This window comes from Grampus griseus (assembly GCF_964374135.1).
Source record: "Grampus griseus genome assembly, chromosome: 11".
Lineage (NCBI taxonomy): Eukaryota > Metazoa > Chordata > Mammalia > Artiodactyla > Delphinidae > Grampus > Grampus griseus.
In genome coordinates, this window is record NC_139005.1 from 1,485,684 (window position 1) to 1,501,859 (window position 16,176).

The window sequence follows — 16,176 nt, forward strand, 5'->3', positions numbered from 1 at the left end:
CGGTCACTTTGCCGGGAGCTGTCCCAGGAGGAGCCTCCCCCAGGCTCCTGTCACGGCTCGTGTCCATGACGCCAGGACACTGACCTTCCCTGTCTCCCACTGTCCCCCCAGAAACCAAACTCCCTGGGCCTCCTTCTTCCTTCCTCTTCCTCTTTCCAGACGTGCCCAGATGTCACCACTGCAGGACAGAGGGTACATCCCTTACCCTCGCTGTGGTGAGACCCACCAGGCATCCATGGGCTTCCGGTGGGGAAGGCCGTCGCCCCTGAGCTGTCTGCCTGTGTGTGTTTGTCCAGCATCATGTTCAGTGACTCCACAGAGGCCCTTGGCATGCCATCATCCTTTCCTTCAATTAACAGATCTTAATTGAGTACCAGTGGGTGCACAGGAGGGCATTCGTCCATTCAGTCGGTCAACAAACACGTGCTGAGCACGCCGCCACAGACATGCAGGGCCCCGCGGCTCGGTTCGGTACAGTGAAGCCAGGGAAGCCGATGTCTCCTTGAGGGCGATCCCATCGGGCAGGTCCAGGAGGCAGTGGGAAGGAAAGCGTTTCAGAAGCAACGTGACAGTGACAACGGCGGGACCTGTGCTGGCCCAGCCGTCCTGTGGGCTGAGATTCCGCTCTGCCCGGGAACGAGGCAGGACACGGCCCAGCCCTTCCCCGATGCTGTTTCTAGAGCACTTGGTACACAAACTCTGGGCAGTGGGTGAGCGTGGACTTTGCTTTCAGGCCTGCACGACCTGCTTCACCCGGACCTGAGCCTGGCCAGCGACTGGTGAGGACGGGGGCTCGGGGCAGGGGGAACAGGGCAGGGTGTGGGCTCTGGGTAACGGGCTCCGTGGGTTCCAGGATCTACTGCGTCACGGACATCGACCCCGAGCACCGCAGGCTCAGCCAGCTGGAGGCCGTGGTCCGCTTCCTGACCGGGCGGGACCCAGCCCTGGAGTGTGAGTGATTCTCCGGCCCCGAAGCTCAGGACTCCGTGGGGACAGTGGGCTGGGAAGAGGGGCCCCATCTGCAGACCTCACGATGGCTTAGGGAGAACAGGGAGTCCCCAAAGGAGAGGACAGAGCCAGCCTCACTGGGGCCACGCCGGTGACTGAGAGCTCTGGGACCTGCAGGGGCACAGGTGTGTCCCCACGGCAGGGAGCGGGGTCTCTTTAAGCGTCTGTCGCCCAGGCACTGTTAAGGCTCCCACAGTGAAGGATGCTGGCCTGCCCATCAGGTCCGTCCCCACCCCCAGCCAGTAGCTGATGTCTGCCCCCTCAAGTCCTCGCCTCCTGGACGCCGTGTCTGTTGAGTGTTTCCTAAGCCGGGTTCCCAGGTGACCCCACGTCCCTGCACTAATGCAGCTGGGGAGTCACAGGGCCACCCTCCGCATGGTCCCTTTTCTTCCTCTTTGGAAGGAGGCACGGGTCATCCTGTCCCATCAGCCTCCCGCTGGGGAGAAGACCCCGCTTCCCGTGTCCGCCTGACAAGGCCTCATTCATTCATTCATTCCACCCACACGTCTGCGCCGGGCCTGGGGGGCAGAGGGGCAGTGAAGCTGCCTGTGACCCAGAGGCCAGGCCCTTGTGCTCACGGGGCCTGTGCTCTAGGGGAGGAGACAGGTAACCGGGAAGCGGCAGTGTGTCGATGCAGGGGGTGTAAAGCCGTGAGCAGGTGCCCTGGGGGAGAGGGGGCTGCTCTAACCGTGGCCGGGGGGCCCCTCGTCAGGAGGCGTCACTGCAGCTGAGGACAGAAAGGAGCCACCGAGTGGATCTCCTGGGGGGTCGGGGGAACGTTGTGCTGTGGAGGTGAGGGCCGCCCGTCTCCGAGCAGGTGTAAATGCCCAGACCGCACGCTGTCGGTCGGGTGTGTGCTGGGTGGATTTCACCACAGTGAACGTAAGAATCGTGTTAGAGGGGCGGAGGGAGAAGAAAGGGCCGTCCTCGCAAGCAGGGGGCGGGAGCATCTGGACCACGTGTGCACAGGCCCCGGGGCAGGTTTAGGCGCTCGGGGAGGCGTGGGCACGACGGAGCCCAGTGGCGAGAGGGAGGGGAGGGGAGGGCGGCCGGCGGGTGGGCCTCCTGATTTCATGGAGCCCAAGAGCTGGGAAGGCCTGGCAGCCCCTTGGTTCTGCCCACACGGTGGAGGCTGAGGACGCGGCCTCCTGGCCCCCCGAGCTGCCCTCCTCCAGCTCGAAGCACGTCTCGCGCCTGAAGTTCAGGGCCCCTGGGTGGGGCTGAGCTGAGCTCCTGACCACGGGGGAGTAAGAGGGTGGTCTCCGTATTTTGCCCCAGGCGACGAGGAACTATTGCAGGAGCTGCTGTTTGACGCAGTGGTGACGGCCCCCATGGAGGCGCACTGGACGGCACTGTCCCTCAACACCTCCGAGTACGTCCGTGGGGCTGAGGGTCCCGCCCCTGGGGTCCCTGAGCTGAGGCAGGGCCTCCTGCTGTGTCCTTTGTCCTGAGAGGAGGGTGGGAAGGTGTGGGAGGGACAGCCCCGGGACAGCAGGGACTTGACAAAGCTTCCTCAAGGCCCCTGCTGCTGCCCCCTCCCCTCCCAGGGAACACCCAGCCCACGCCCCAGGCCCAGTTCCCAGAACCCCTCCCTTGGGGCCGGCTCCGGCTGTGAGAGCCCATTAGCCGAAGGGCCCGGAGAGAGCGGTTCAAGCCGACGGGGGCCTCGTTTCCAGCAGGGAAGGTGAGTCCAAGCCCTTCGTCACCTGGGGCTCTGGTGTTTAGCAGGAAGGTAGAAAGAAGAGATGAATGGACGTGAGTGTGTGAGCGTGTGTGTGCATGTGAGTGCCAGGAGGGTGTAAGGTACTAATGAGGCAAAGGATGCAGGGGCCACACCTGTTCCTGAACAGTAAGAGTCAACTTCGACATCAGGACGACGTCAGACCTCTCCTAGTGCTGTCCTCATGAAAACACCGACAGAATCTTATAGGAACAAACACCTGTTTAAAAAGCAAGATGCAGAACAGTGCCTGGTGGTACGCTACCATTTCTATCAAAGGGGGAAAAACATAATATAGGGGGTGTGTATGTATAAAATATCTATGGAAGGCTATATAGGAAACAGTTCTCACTGGTTGCTTCTGGTCAGAAGAATGGGTAACTGAAACAGGGATGGAGGGACACTTTTCACTATATAACTTGGCCTCTCACTGCTGTGGCCTCTCCCGTTGTGGAGCACAGGCTCCAGACGCGCAGGCTCAGCGGCCATGACTCACGGGCCCAGCCGCTCCGCGGCACGTGGGATCTTCCCGGACCGGGGCACGAACCCGCATCCCGTGCATCGGCAGGCGGACTCTCAACCACTGCGCCACCAGGGAAGCCCAATATATAACTTTTTGATACCAATTTGAGCCATGTGACTGTATTATCTATTCAAAATTAAATAAAACTGAAGAATGAAGAATACAGAGGGCCAGGCACTGTTCCAAGTGCTTAGTGTACATTAAGCCTTTTGATCCTCACGAGGACCCTACAGTATAGGTCCTACCATTATCCCCACTTTACAGATGAGGAAGCCAAGGCAGAATGAGGTAAGTAATTTGCCCAAGGTCACCTGCCTCAGAAGTGGCCGCGCTGGAGTCAAAACCAGGCAGCCTGTTTCCAGGGTCCAGACTCTTGGCCCCTGTGCTGTCCTGCCTTCTACAGTGGGGGCTGGCTCACCAGGTTTGGAGAGAAGACACAATCTTTATCTTTCCAAGTTCAGAAATTAGCTGATTTTTTAATGTTGGGAAACATTGAGGAACACATATTCTTGACCAGGGAAAGAATGTCTCAGGAGAGATGACCTGGGGTCATCAAAACAGCATGGTACTGGCAGAAAAACAGAGACATAGATCAATGGAACAGAACTGAGAGCGGAGAAATAAACCCACACGTATGCGGACAAGTACTGTTTGACAAAGGAGCCAGGAATATACACTGGAGAAAGGACAGTCTCTCTAACAAATGGTGTCAGGAAAACTGGACAGCCGTATGCAAAAAAGAAAGGAAAGAAACTAGACCACTGTCTCTCACCATACACAAAAATCAGCCTAAATGGATTAAAGACTTCAATGTAAGACCTGAAATCATAAAACTGCTAGAAGAAAACACAGGCAGAATGAAGCTCATTCGGAAGAACAGGCAAGAATTGCCAGGAAAACGCTGAAAAAGAAAGGCAACGAAGGAAGGCTGGTCCCACAAAACAGGAAAACGCTACAGAACCTCTGCAACTTATACAGTGTGGTTTTGACACAGGAACAGACAGGCAGACCAAGGGAATGGAAAAGAAAATCCACAAATTCATCTCAATGCACGTGGAAATTTAGTGTATGACAAGGGCCTCGTGTCAGACCAGGGAGGGAAAGATGGACTGTGTGATGCTAACCGGTTTGAGGGCCATCTGCAGAGCAATAACGCTGTATTCTTTCCTCACACCGTAGACCTGGATAAAGTCCAAATGACGCAGAGATTTAAATGTAGAAAATGAAACCATATAAGCGCTAGAGTAAACCATGAGCCTGTTGCTGTACAATCTAGGAGTGGGGAAAGCTTTCCCAGCAATGGCTCAGAATTCAGAAGCCACAAGGGAATGACTGATAAATTTAAGAACATAAAATGTTTATTTGGCAAAAAAAAAAAAAAAAAAAAAAAAAACCATGAGCAAGGTGAAAAGAGAAATGACACACTGGAAAAATGTTGGCAACTTAAAAAAACAAAGAAAGAGTGACTGTCCCTATATTACATATGTGTGGTAGAGAACTTCAACAATAGAGAAGTGAACGACCAACGACTTACGGGGAAAACGACCAAGAGGCGGTTCAGAGACTTCGTGCAGCTCGTCCTCAGTTGCATGAACAAGTGCTCAATCCAGCTCATAATAAAAGGATTTGCAAGTGGAAGGTGGGCTGAGGTTGTACTTGTCATTTAGACTGACAACCATTTACGTTTGCTGACGGGCATTGTCACGAGACTGTGGGGAATCAGACATTCTTGTGCGCTGTTGGTGGGAATGCAAAATGTTTCAAAGCCTGTGGAGGGGAATCTGACAGTATCTACCAAAGTGACATATGCATGTACACTCTGGCCAACGATCCTGCTCCTGGGAATGCATCCCAAAGACATACACGTGCGCCGTTCGTAACAGCAAAAGATTGGAAATCACCTAAATGTCCATTAGTAGGAGCCTAGTTAAATGAACGCTGGTGGCTCCACCTAACGGAATACTATGTAGCCTTGAAAACTGAGAACTATGTACATTGCCGCGGAAGGTCTCAGCAATGGAGAGAATTGTGTATAATAATACCCTGCTGGTTATCTAAAAGAGAAAATGCAAATATATCTTCATCGTTACTTACACGTCTATAAACATATATATGTATGTGCATATATATCTACATATTTTAATGGAAAAATAAACTAGCAAACAAAAAGGGTTACTTGTAGGAAGAGTGAAGGAACAGAGGGATGGAGACAGAAACAGACTTCTGAATATGCCTTATTTTGCGTTTGACTTTGGAACCATGTAAATGTTTATATCATTATAAAACAAAATTAACTTTTAAGAAATAAGCTCTAAAAATCTGAAAGCAAATGAAACAAGTGAACCTGGCTGTGTAGCAGGCTCGTGCGATGACCACACGTCGGGGGCTTCTCTCAAGGGACTTGGAAACAGAACTGTAAACACTAAACAAAATCTTAAAAACTGTTCTTCTCAAACTACATGGATAGACAGAGCACATAGTATTGTTAATGTCATTAGGAACAAGATTTTCAACAAACGAGAAAAGAGGTGCAAATTTTTTAAATCAGAGAAGTTTAGATGGGACCCTAAATACAAGTTGGAAATATCGATGAACTCATGTATTTTCCCTGAAGGAAACAAAGAGGGGATCCTCGTCCACTGAAAGGACCAACCTCAGTGAGCACCCCAGACCCAGCTTGTGGACTTCCAATATCTACTTTAAGAAGTTCTCACTAAAATGAGTCAGTGATCCCTGGAGAAGTGTCTGATTCCAGGTCAGGGGCAAGGGGTGGACAGAATGAGCTGGGGGCACCTTGTCATCCCAGGGGCAAGTCATCAAAGACGAAGGAGGTTTTGCCAACAGGACGTCAGAGCCGCACTGAAGGGGCTCTCGCCGGCCAGACGAGAGGCAGTCAGACCAGCATCACCGTAACAACAGCAGTAGGTAAGAGCACAGTAAACATGCTAAAATCCTGCGCTCAGAGTAATACTGAAGGAAAAACCTTCTTGGTCACCTTTGGAAGATGTTAGGAAACCTATTCATACTTGTACCAACTGGTGAAGAAACAGAGACACGATTCTTTATCCTGCCTCTTCTTACAAATTATGCCTCAGGATAAACAGATGTTGAGGAGAAGTTTTTCTTTAGTCAAGTATAAATAGAATAAAGAAGAAACCGAGGGGGCTTCCCTGATGGCACAGTGGTTAAGAATCCGCCTGCCAATGCAGGGGACACATGTTTGAGCCCTGGTCTGGGAAGATTCCACATGCCGTGGAGCAGCTAAGCCTGTGCACCACAACTACTGAGCCTGCGCTCTAGAGCCCGCAAGCCACAACTACTGAAGCCCGCGCGCCTAGAGCCCGTGCTCCGCAGCAAGAGAAGCCCGTGCACTGCAACGAAGAGTAGCCCGTGCACTGCAACAAAGAGCAGCCCCTGTTCGCCACAACTAGAGAAACCCCGTGCACAGCAACGAAGACCCAACACAGCCAAAAATAAATTTAAAAAAAAACAAAAAACAGTGAGATGTCACCTTATACCTGTTGGAATGACTATTATCAAAAAGACAAGCACTGACAAGTGTTGGCAAGGATGTGGAGAAAGGGGAACACTTGTGCACTGTTGGTGGGAATGTAAACTGATTTTGACACTATGGAAAACAGTATGGAGGTTCCTCAAGAAATTAAAAATAGAACTATCACAGGACCCAGCAATCCCACTTCTGGGTGTTTATCCAAAGAAAACAAAAGCAGACTATTGAAGAGGTATCTGCACCCTCCTGTTCACTGCAGCCTTATTCACAGTAGCCAAGACACAGAAACAACCCAAGTGTCCACTGATGGATGAATGGATAAAGAAGGTGTGGTGTGTATATTCAATGGAATATTACTCAGCCTTTAAAAAGAGGAAATTCCTGCCATTGGCAACAACATGGATGAACCTAGAGGGCATTATGTTAAGTGAAATAAGTCAGACAGAAAACGATGAATACTGCACTGTATCACTTATATGTGAGATCTAAAAAACAAGTGTAATCATAGAAACATGGAGTAGAAAAACGGTTGCCGGGGGCTGGCGGTGGGATACATGCATGGGGAGAGGCTGGTGAAGGGCACGGCCTTCCAGCTGTAAAATGAATAAGGCCTGAGGGTGGTGATTCTAGTTGGAACACTGGATTGTGTAACTGAGATTAGCTAAGGGAGTAGAACTTAAATGTTCACATGCACGCGCCGTGCGCACACACACGCACCCACGATGGAGGGAATCCTCTCACAATGTGTACCTATCTCAAATCACCATAATGTACGCTTCAACTATCTTACAGTTTTATGTCCGTTATACGTCAGTAAGGTTGACATTTCAAAAAAGGTGACTCTCCCAGGTGGGGCATTGTCCCCACAGGGCCGCTCCGGGACCGTGAGAGAAGGAACAGCGCCCTCCAGCCTGCGGGCTCTCCCAAGTCTTGTTGGCAAAGGCGTGAGCTCTGCCCAGACTCCTCTTTGTGGATGTGGACAGTCTTCTCCTTCCCCATCTCAGGAATAAGGCAAACGTTTGCAAAGGGCTTCACATGGTGGGGTACTAAGTGTGTGCTGGTCACAAGGAGTTACTTTCCTTAGGTCCCGGGACAAAATCTCTCTTCCTGGGTTCCTTCCGTCTTCCAGAGCTAACTTCCCGCAAAGCTGCATGCACGCAGAGGGGCAGAGGCCCAGGGGACCCACGAATGAGGGCAGGTGCAGCCCAGGGATGCTCACAGCAGACGGCCAGCAGCATCCCCTCGAGAGACTGACCCACCTGCCCCCACCCACCCCAGTCAGAAGGCCCGGCGCCGGGAGAGGCCTGCAGGTCCTCCCAGTACGCCCATCCCTCCTCCCCGGGCACGTGGTGATGACTTCTGCTCTGTCTGCCCGCAGTGAGTCCGAGCATGTGGTGGACATGGCCTTCCTGGGCACCCGGGCCGGCCTCCTCAGAAGCAGCCTGTTCGTGGGCTCCGAAAAGGTCTCTGACAAGTGAGTCCTGCCGGAGGCCAGGGAGCGGGGTCCCTGGGGTGCCCCTGTGGTTTGTGGGCAGACCTGTGCCGGACTCCAAGAGTACGGGGGGAGGAAGGGTTCGGGTTTACAGACTGGGACAGCCGGAGAAGCACCCCTTCCAGCCAGGCTTGGTCCCATCCTGGGCTCATCCCCATTCACTCCCAAGAGGGGAACCAGATGCGGTCTTCCCGCCGGGACAGATCTCTGAGCAATGGGCTGAATCTTCCGGCCGTGCCCGTCCTTTGTCGACAACTTTCCCCTCCCCCAAGCCCGAAATTCTCAGATGGGGGTGATTCTGCCCCCTACCCTGGAGACAGTTCTGGACGTCACAGCTGGGGGAGGGCAGGGGGTTGCTACTGGCGTCCAGTGGGTAGAGGCCAGGGACGCCGCTGCACGGCCCGCAGCGCACTGGACGGCCCCCAGCCGTTTCCCGGGGCCCAAAACGTCGGCGGTGCTGAGGCTGAGAAGCCCCGCCCCCAGCAAAGCCACCCGGGACCCGCCCACCAGGGCGTCCCACCCGGCACTGCAGCAAAGGGGGTGCCCGGGGGAGCATGCTGTGGTTAGGGGAGCGAAGCCACCTGCCACTCTGCAGACCACGAGACTCAAGGTGGGGGGCCCGCGGCCACCTTGGGGGGACAGCCAAGAGGTCTCCTGCGCAGACCTGACCCCAGTGTCCTTGCCTCCCGCCCACCCATGGCCCCAGGAGGACGCCATCGGGGGGTCTTCCTCACGGACTCCAAGACTGACCCGCCATTTCCAGGAAGCAGACGCTTCTAGGAAGAGGCATTAGGTGGCCCTCCCCCTCCCCACTCCCTCCCTGAGAGGTGGAAACCCAGGAAGCGTCCTGCCTGGCCAGCCCTTCCTCCGCCGGTTAGAGACACAACAGGTGACCCAGGTGGACCAGATCCAGTGGGAGAACTGCAGACTCGCCCGAAGGCCTCGAGCCACCTGGGAACTTTCCTCCCCAAGCTCACCACCCTCATCCCCTTAAACTTCCTCCCCCAGTAGAAAAAACGCACGTCCACATCTTCCTGTGGCCCCGGTTGGACCGGGGACCACACCGGGCAGTGTGAGGGGAGGGTCTCGGACACCCCTGCACCCTCTCCAAAAGGCTTCCAAGAACGGAGGAGGGAAGTCGGTACAGACAGACCCTCCTGAGTCACGAACCAGCCCCACGAACGGCCGCGCGTGCACTGCACACCTCCAGGGGGCTCCCCTTGCCTGGCCCCTGGCGTCAGTGCAGCCCAGGACGGTGCAGCCAGGCAGGTGGGCTTCTGAGAGCCCCGAGCCAAGCATGCCCAGAATCAAACCTCAGTTATCCACCTGCAGGTTACACAGTCACTCTTTTAATCCCTACCAGATTCTCCCTGCTTCCCTCCCAGTCTGCCCTGGGCCAACACCCCCTTCTGTCAGCGGGCTGAGCCCAGCAGTGCAAAACCGTAATTAGCAAGGTAGAGCTGCCCCCCAAAAGGAGACTGAGCTGCCCCCCAAAAGGAGACTCCACTGCCTGCGGCAGGAGCTGTTGCAGTAACCATTTTGGGGGAATTTATGACCCTCTATGACTATACAGTTCCCTCCTGCAGACATGCTAATCAGCTTGACAAAGAGGAATTAGGCTGTACCCCAAATAAATGAACCCTGCAGGCAAGGAGTGCACAGAGAGGTGGAAAGGCTCTCTCAGCACACAGGCCCTCCACCCTTCCTACGATGTGCCCTCAGCTGCACCAGCATTTGATTCCGGAAAAGGCAAGAATGACTGGGGAGCATCCTCCGGGGCAACACCCATTCAGGGGCTAATCTTTCCTTCTGCAACCCCACCAAGTCAGAGGGGAGTCGCCCCCCTGGCCCAGCCACGATGACCTCGTAGGAGCGAGGAGATGGAGAAGACCGTGCTCCCGGGTCCGGGGGAGGTGACAGGCCCTTCTCGCTGCAGGAGGTTCCTGACGCCGGCGGACGAGGCCAGCATCTTCACCCTGGACCACTTCCCTCTGTGGTACCGCCAGGCCGCCGAGCAGCCTCCGGGCAGCATGGTCTTCAACCTCTACTCGGCAGAGGGACCAGGTAATCTACACCCCAAGCTCCAGGGCGGGGCCCAGGGCATCCCTCCTCCCACCGCGCTTGGGGTGGGAGACCGCCACGAGATACAGGACCGAACGTCCAGACCTCGGCGTCCCCTCACCCCGCTGGCCTCCACCTGCACCCTGGGTGGATCGTTTCATTCCCTGGCCGGCAATCAACGACGCGGTTCAAAAGTTCAACTGTAACAAAGGAAAGGGTTTGACCCGAAAGTCAGGAGGAGCTGGATTCTAGCCCAGATTCCGCATAGGAGGACGTGGGGACAATGGGTCTCTGGAGAGTCGTGTATTTCCAGACATCTGAGTGTTTCTGAGAGCTGCTCAAAGCGTGAAAGGAGCAGACTTTATTCCGTGGGGGGCCGCTGTACTGCCTGGAACAGACTATATCCCAGGGGGGCGGCTGAGCCCCGGCCTGCTCCCCGGCAGCTCCTGGTAATAACGGGGCGCCTCCCGGCCGCCAGGCCTCTGGGGGCTGCAGGGCGAGAGATGATGGCGGATTGGGCCTCAGGCACCCAGCCAGCACAGGCCTGCCAGTCCAAGGGCCAGGGGGGCTCAGAGCTGGAGCCCCCAGCTCCCAGCCCGGCCCCCACTCTGGGAAATAACCCGAACGGGAAACGGTAAGTGGCTTTAACAGAGCGCCCAGAAAGCCGCACAGTGTTTAGGACAGAAAGGACCCTGGGGCTGCAAAGCCTCACCCTCTCAATCTGCACTTGAAGTGACCACGGCCCAGAGAGGGTCCACGGGTCACGTCTGGGGGTCCTGGCCTCAGCGCCGTGGGGTGAGGGGGCCCGCAACTATCCTCGGCGTCCTGGCTGAGCGAGCCGAGGTAGGGGCTGAGGAGTGGAGACGTGAGGAAGAGGGCGGCCGGGAGCCGACTTGGGATGAAGCCTTGTCCTCCCTCCAGGCCGCCCGCCCGCCCGCCAATAGCCTCCTGCCACCGCCGCCACCAAAACCACCCTCACGCCGCCCGACGGGAACCTCCCCGAGCTGAGCTGCCGGCTGGGGAGGCCCAGGCCCCGGGGCCCCGCCCGCGGCTGCAGGCAGCACCTGCCCTCTAGATGCCCTTCCTCGGCATCCTCCGCCCGGCGTGTCACTGACGTGCTTTACAGAACGCTTTTCCCCGCCCCGCTCATGCGGTGTGCACGCCCTCTTCTTACACAAGGAGAGTCTGAGGTTCAGAGGGCGCCTGACTCGCCCGGACCACACAGCGGGGGGCACACCGGGGGTCTCTCCGCACTTCACTGTGTGTAAGGCGCTGGGACTCCAGGGCACACCCGCGGAGGGGCCCCTTCCCGCACTGGCACCACAGCCACAGAGGCAGCTCCCCCTTTCGGCGCCCCCCGGAACAGGAGGGCCCCACGGGGTCCCGGGGGGTCTGGGGTGAGGCCCTGCCCGCCCCCACGGTGACGGGCTCCCTCCTGCCAGTGTCACCAGGATGAGCTGGCTGCCGGGGAGCTCTCTGGCACAGGGGCAGGAGGGTGGTGGGCGGGAACAGAGAGCGAGATGACGAGGGCCGGCTGGGGACCACCGGGCAAGGGGCCCTCCACGCTCCCATCCTCCCCCAAAGGGAGAAACCGACAATTTTAATGGGGGGTACCCCTGAGGAGGTGGAGGGGCGGCTGCAGGGTGAGGGGAGGGCCCCGCCCACCCAGGCTGACTGCAGCCCTCCGCCTGGGCCCGGTGGGCGAGCTCTGCCCACACGGAGCTGCCTTTTGCAGTCGGCGCTGAGAAACCTGCCAGCACAGAGCAGAGTCCCAGCGCAGCCCCAGCAGCTCAGGCCTGGTGCCCCCACCCACAGCCCTGCTTCCTGGGCCAGGCCTGGGCCTGCCCCCCTACCACCTGGTAGCTGGCTCACTCACCCGGTGCCTGGTGACCCAGGCCCTGAGATCCCTGCTATCCCCAGAGACCGCGTCATTAGCGCCCCACATCTTCGCCTGGGTGTTGCCTCCGAGCCCGTGGAGCACACACAACGGGTCTGTCCCGAAAGCAGCTTGCGGCCGGGAACGGTGCGGGGGTCACCCCATCAGGATCGTCCAGACATTTCTAGAAGCAAGGCGGGGAAGCCAGCTTCTGCGGCTGTTCTGGTCTCTTGTGTCCTTGTCATGGCCAATTCCTAGAGCCAAGGACGACCTTACATCGTGTCAGTTCCTAGAATCAGAGTAATTTCTGATTTCTGTGAGATACTTGGTTCCGGCGAGGTGGGATGGGTAATCCTGACAAGAGGGCAGATACGAGAAACCAGTGGTGGATTTAAGTTTCGCTACGACTGACACTGTCAAGAGTCTCACGACCTGTTGGTTTCAAGCAACGTTTGATGTAAAGACATTCTAACAAGCGAGCACGTGGCAGAACTGTGCCCCTTTCTCGGGGTTTTTAGTGACACACTTGATCCGTAGGCAAGAGTGCCTTTCCCAGGGCTGTAGAGCCCAAAAGCCGCGGGCACGTACTCGTCCGCGCCTCTCAGAGCCGGAAAGCTCTGTGCTGGTGCAGAGCTGAGGCTGCCACCTGAATTCTGCGCCTGGAGGCCTGGCTCTCCTGAGAGGTCCTGGAGCCTGGCTGTGTCCCGGACGTGCAGCGACCCTCCGGGCAGTGGCACGCAGGCCACCAGGATTCACGGGGCACCTCGCACGTGTCAGATGCCAGCCAGCCTCTGTGCCCATCGCAGCCCTGGAGTCTGGCTTCCCGAAGGGGCTGTCGTTGTCACCTTGACTCATGTAACTGATGAAGGACAGCGCAGGGTCAGCCAGCACTGCGTCCGGGAGTGCAGCCCGTCCCCTGCTCGCAAGGGCCCCTCGATGCCACGCGAGTCTCCTGGGTGGGTCCCCGCGGGGTCCCCGAGCTCCAGTGGGGCAGCTGCATGCAGACAGCTTTGCGGCCCTGAGACAGAGCAGACCTGCAGCGTCAGGGACCTGACAGTGCGGCGCTGTCCAGGCGGGCAGGGGCCACACACTGACCTGGCAGCTTCGGAGCTGCATGGAGAGGTGGGCGGCACCCGGCACATAGGAGGCAAGTACGAGGCGCTCCGCAAAGACCCGAGGTGGTGGTAGCAGGCAGCCTCCCTGGCAGCCCCTCGCTCGCTCAGGGAACGTCCTAGCCTGCTGTTTACTGGGCTTTCCAGCCCGCGCCGCCACCCCGGCTCCTCCTCAGGTGCAGAGAAAGTGACTGGACAATTTTCCCCCCAGAAAATACAGACAAGCCGATGGTGGTGACCGTGAGCACAGCTGTAGCCGTGACCATGGACAACAGGACAGCCATCGCTGCAGGTAGGAGCTGCCCCTGGGCTTTGAGGCCGGGCAGTTGTGAGTCCGAGTCGAGAACGAGACCCAGTGACGGAGGCGGCCCCGCGCGTGGTTCGCGAGGCCACGGTCTGTGTTTTCCCAGATGAAATGTGGGGCTGAGGGGAGGTGGAGTCTTCCTGAGCCATTTTGTTTATACAGCTGTGAGGCCTTAGATCTAACAGGATTCATGCAGTAAACTGAAGCCCAGACAGGTTGAGAGATCTGCGCAAGGTCACACAGGACAGAGCCTGCCCAGGCCTCCTTCCCACCCTCTTTGTGTCGCTTCCGCCTCCACTGCCCACTCAGGGGAGGAGTGGGCTTGGGACTCAGACCCTAAAGTCCGAGCCCGTACGTGAGTCCTGTGCTCCCGTGCATGTTCTCATCCAGCCCGGGGGGGGCGGTGACCTGGTTTGGCTCCATTTTACAGATGAGGAAACTGAGGCCCAGACATGTTATTTGCCCGAAGTCCCACAGCTAATAGTCAATGACTAGAATTTAAGCTCAGACTGCCTCTCTTGAAGGCCCAGGATCATGACCCTTTGTTGCAATTGGCCACAGAAGCCATGAGAGTACCCGGGCAGCCTCACGAGCTGCCCCGGCTTTGCAGCTTTTTGGGGCCTAAGAAGGGCCTTGGCACCCCTGCCCACTCGTCTGAGAGCCCTGAGGATCCTGCCCTCGGTCTCCGTGTCTCAGACCCCACCGTGTTCTGAGAAGCTGTGAGGTCCTCACAGCTCTCAGCCGTCCTGGGCACTGGGGTCGGGCGCCTGCATTGTGGGGGACCCCACAGCTGCCAGGGGCAGGCGAGCAGGCCCCTCGTGTCTTCTCCCCCAGGCTGAGTGCAGGGCAAAGGGCAGGGAGGAGCGGCCCAGCAGGCAGGCTGCCCCTTCGTCCGCCCGCCCCAGCAAGGGCACGGCCGTCCACGCTGCGATGAGGAGGGAGGGAGGGAAGGGCTTGTTCTGGTCACTCAGAGCCTCATTTGGAAACACGTGTGTCACAGGGGTCCTGAGGCTGCGCCGCCGGGCACTTTGGAGGGACCCGCGCCTTCCCAGCCGCCTTTCTGTCCTTCGCCTGGCCTGCTAATCCCAGACCCTAAAGACTGTCCCGTAGCCCCTGCTCCGTCCATGACGTGGGCTTCTCAGCTCCCGCACACCCGAAAGCCCAGCAAGCAGAAGGCACGCGGGGTCAGCCTGCTGGCTGCTCCCCTGCACTCTCCAATTACTTGACATCATTTTTAACTCGGCGCTGCATTAGAGCCAGGAGGGGTTGCCATGGAAACCGTGTCCGGGTGCTTCTGGTTTAACTCACTGCAGACGATCGCTCTGCAGCTCGGGGGGCACGGATGTGATAGGACAGGGAGGAGGCACTGGAGACCTTTATGCTTCAATTATTCTTTTCAGCCTCCTTTTGTAATTTCCTCTTCCTAGCCTGTGGCTCAGCCTCCCTGAGCCGGACCAGCTAGCCTGTGTGTGCGGTGCCGGCAGTTCCTTTCCTCGCGTGTTCTGTGACGCACAGGCTGCACGTTCGATGTTTGTGCCCTGGGCTGGGGAGAAGGAGGAAGGGCAGCTGGGGGACAGCCAAGGGCCAGGCAGGTGAATGAGGAGGCGTCGCTGAACCTTAGTCCAAGCAGGCATTTCTCAACGGTTCATGCAAAATTTCTAGGAATCTACTGTTCTGATCAGGATCCACTTTCAAGTCTCTGTGCCCTCCAGGCCCCACTTGGGAAATACTGCCGAGTGTCATGGTGGTACCGTAACCTGCAAGTGTGCTTCCCCAGCCCAGCAGCCTTTGTGCGGAGGGCCTGCTGTCTGGAGCTGCCTGACGGCTCCTCTCCTTGGAGTTCCGCCTGCGTGCGCACGGCCCAGCCTTCAGACGGCGGGGCGCTCTCAGAACAGTGCGTCTGCGCGTTACCCACACCTGTGCAGGCTGTGCAGGCGGTCCCCTGCCCCCATGGGGCCTGCTCTCCCAGCTCTGCTGTACCGGTCAGGGCCACAGGAGGGCACCTCTCCCCACTTACCCCCACCCAGGAAGGAGTCCAGCCAAACTCCTGGAACAGGGACCTGCTGGTTCCCTTCTCCCCGGGGTTGGCTCCTGGCTCGCTGGGGTGTCACCGAAGGGAGGGCTCCTGGCTAGAAGAGAATCCCGTCTTGGTCTGAAGACTGTGACGCGTGTAGCCCAGGCCCGGCCAGTCAGGCGAGGTGGGCCACGCGGGCCGCAGGTGGGCAGACAGCCGGAGGCCTTGCCGTCGCTCACTCCCCCCCCGGCCCCGCCCCAGCCCTCCGGCCCCGCCCCCGCCCTCCGGCCCCGCCCCCGCCCTCCGGTCCCGGGTTCTGATCCTGCACCTGCTGAGCCCTGAGGAGGGGTCGTCTGTACGTCAGCCTCAAAAGCACAGGATATTAAACGGGGCTCGTCCTGCAAACCCAGCGACACCCCTCCAAGGCTGGTGAAACCTAGTCCCCTAAACTGCTCTTGGGGAGCCGCCCCTCCCGGCAGGCAGCAGGAGGGTCCCCAGGGCCAAGGCGCGCCTCCTACCCCGTGGCCGTCTGCCCTTGACCGCAGGGCAGCCTCG

General features: G+C 57.8%; 1 protein-coding gene across 1 annotated transcript in view; it reads left to right on the plus strand.

Moving 5' to 3' along the window:
- Positions 1-16,176, plus strand: part of CACNA2D4 (calcium voltage-gated channel auxiliary subunit alpha2delta 4) — a gene marked incomplete at both ends in the record, with an annotated part of 97,063 nt that overhangs the window by 52,521 nt on the left and 28,366 nt on the right. The window contains 6 exons of the mRNA XM_082665219.1: positions 734-779; positions 854-951; positions 2,287-2,380; positions 8,141-8,236; positions 10,191-10,318; positions 13,515-13,595. Coding sequence (XP_082521345.1) covers positions 734-779; positions 854-951; positions 2,287-2,380; positions 8,141-8,236; positions 10,191-10,318; positions 13,515-13,595 — 543 coding nt within the window. The remainder of the gene's footprint in view (positions 1-733; positions 780-853; positions 952-2,286; positions 2,381-8,140; positions 8,237-10,190; positions 10,319-13,514; positions 13,596-16,176) is intronic.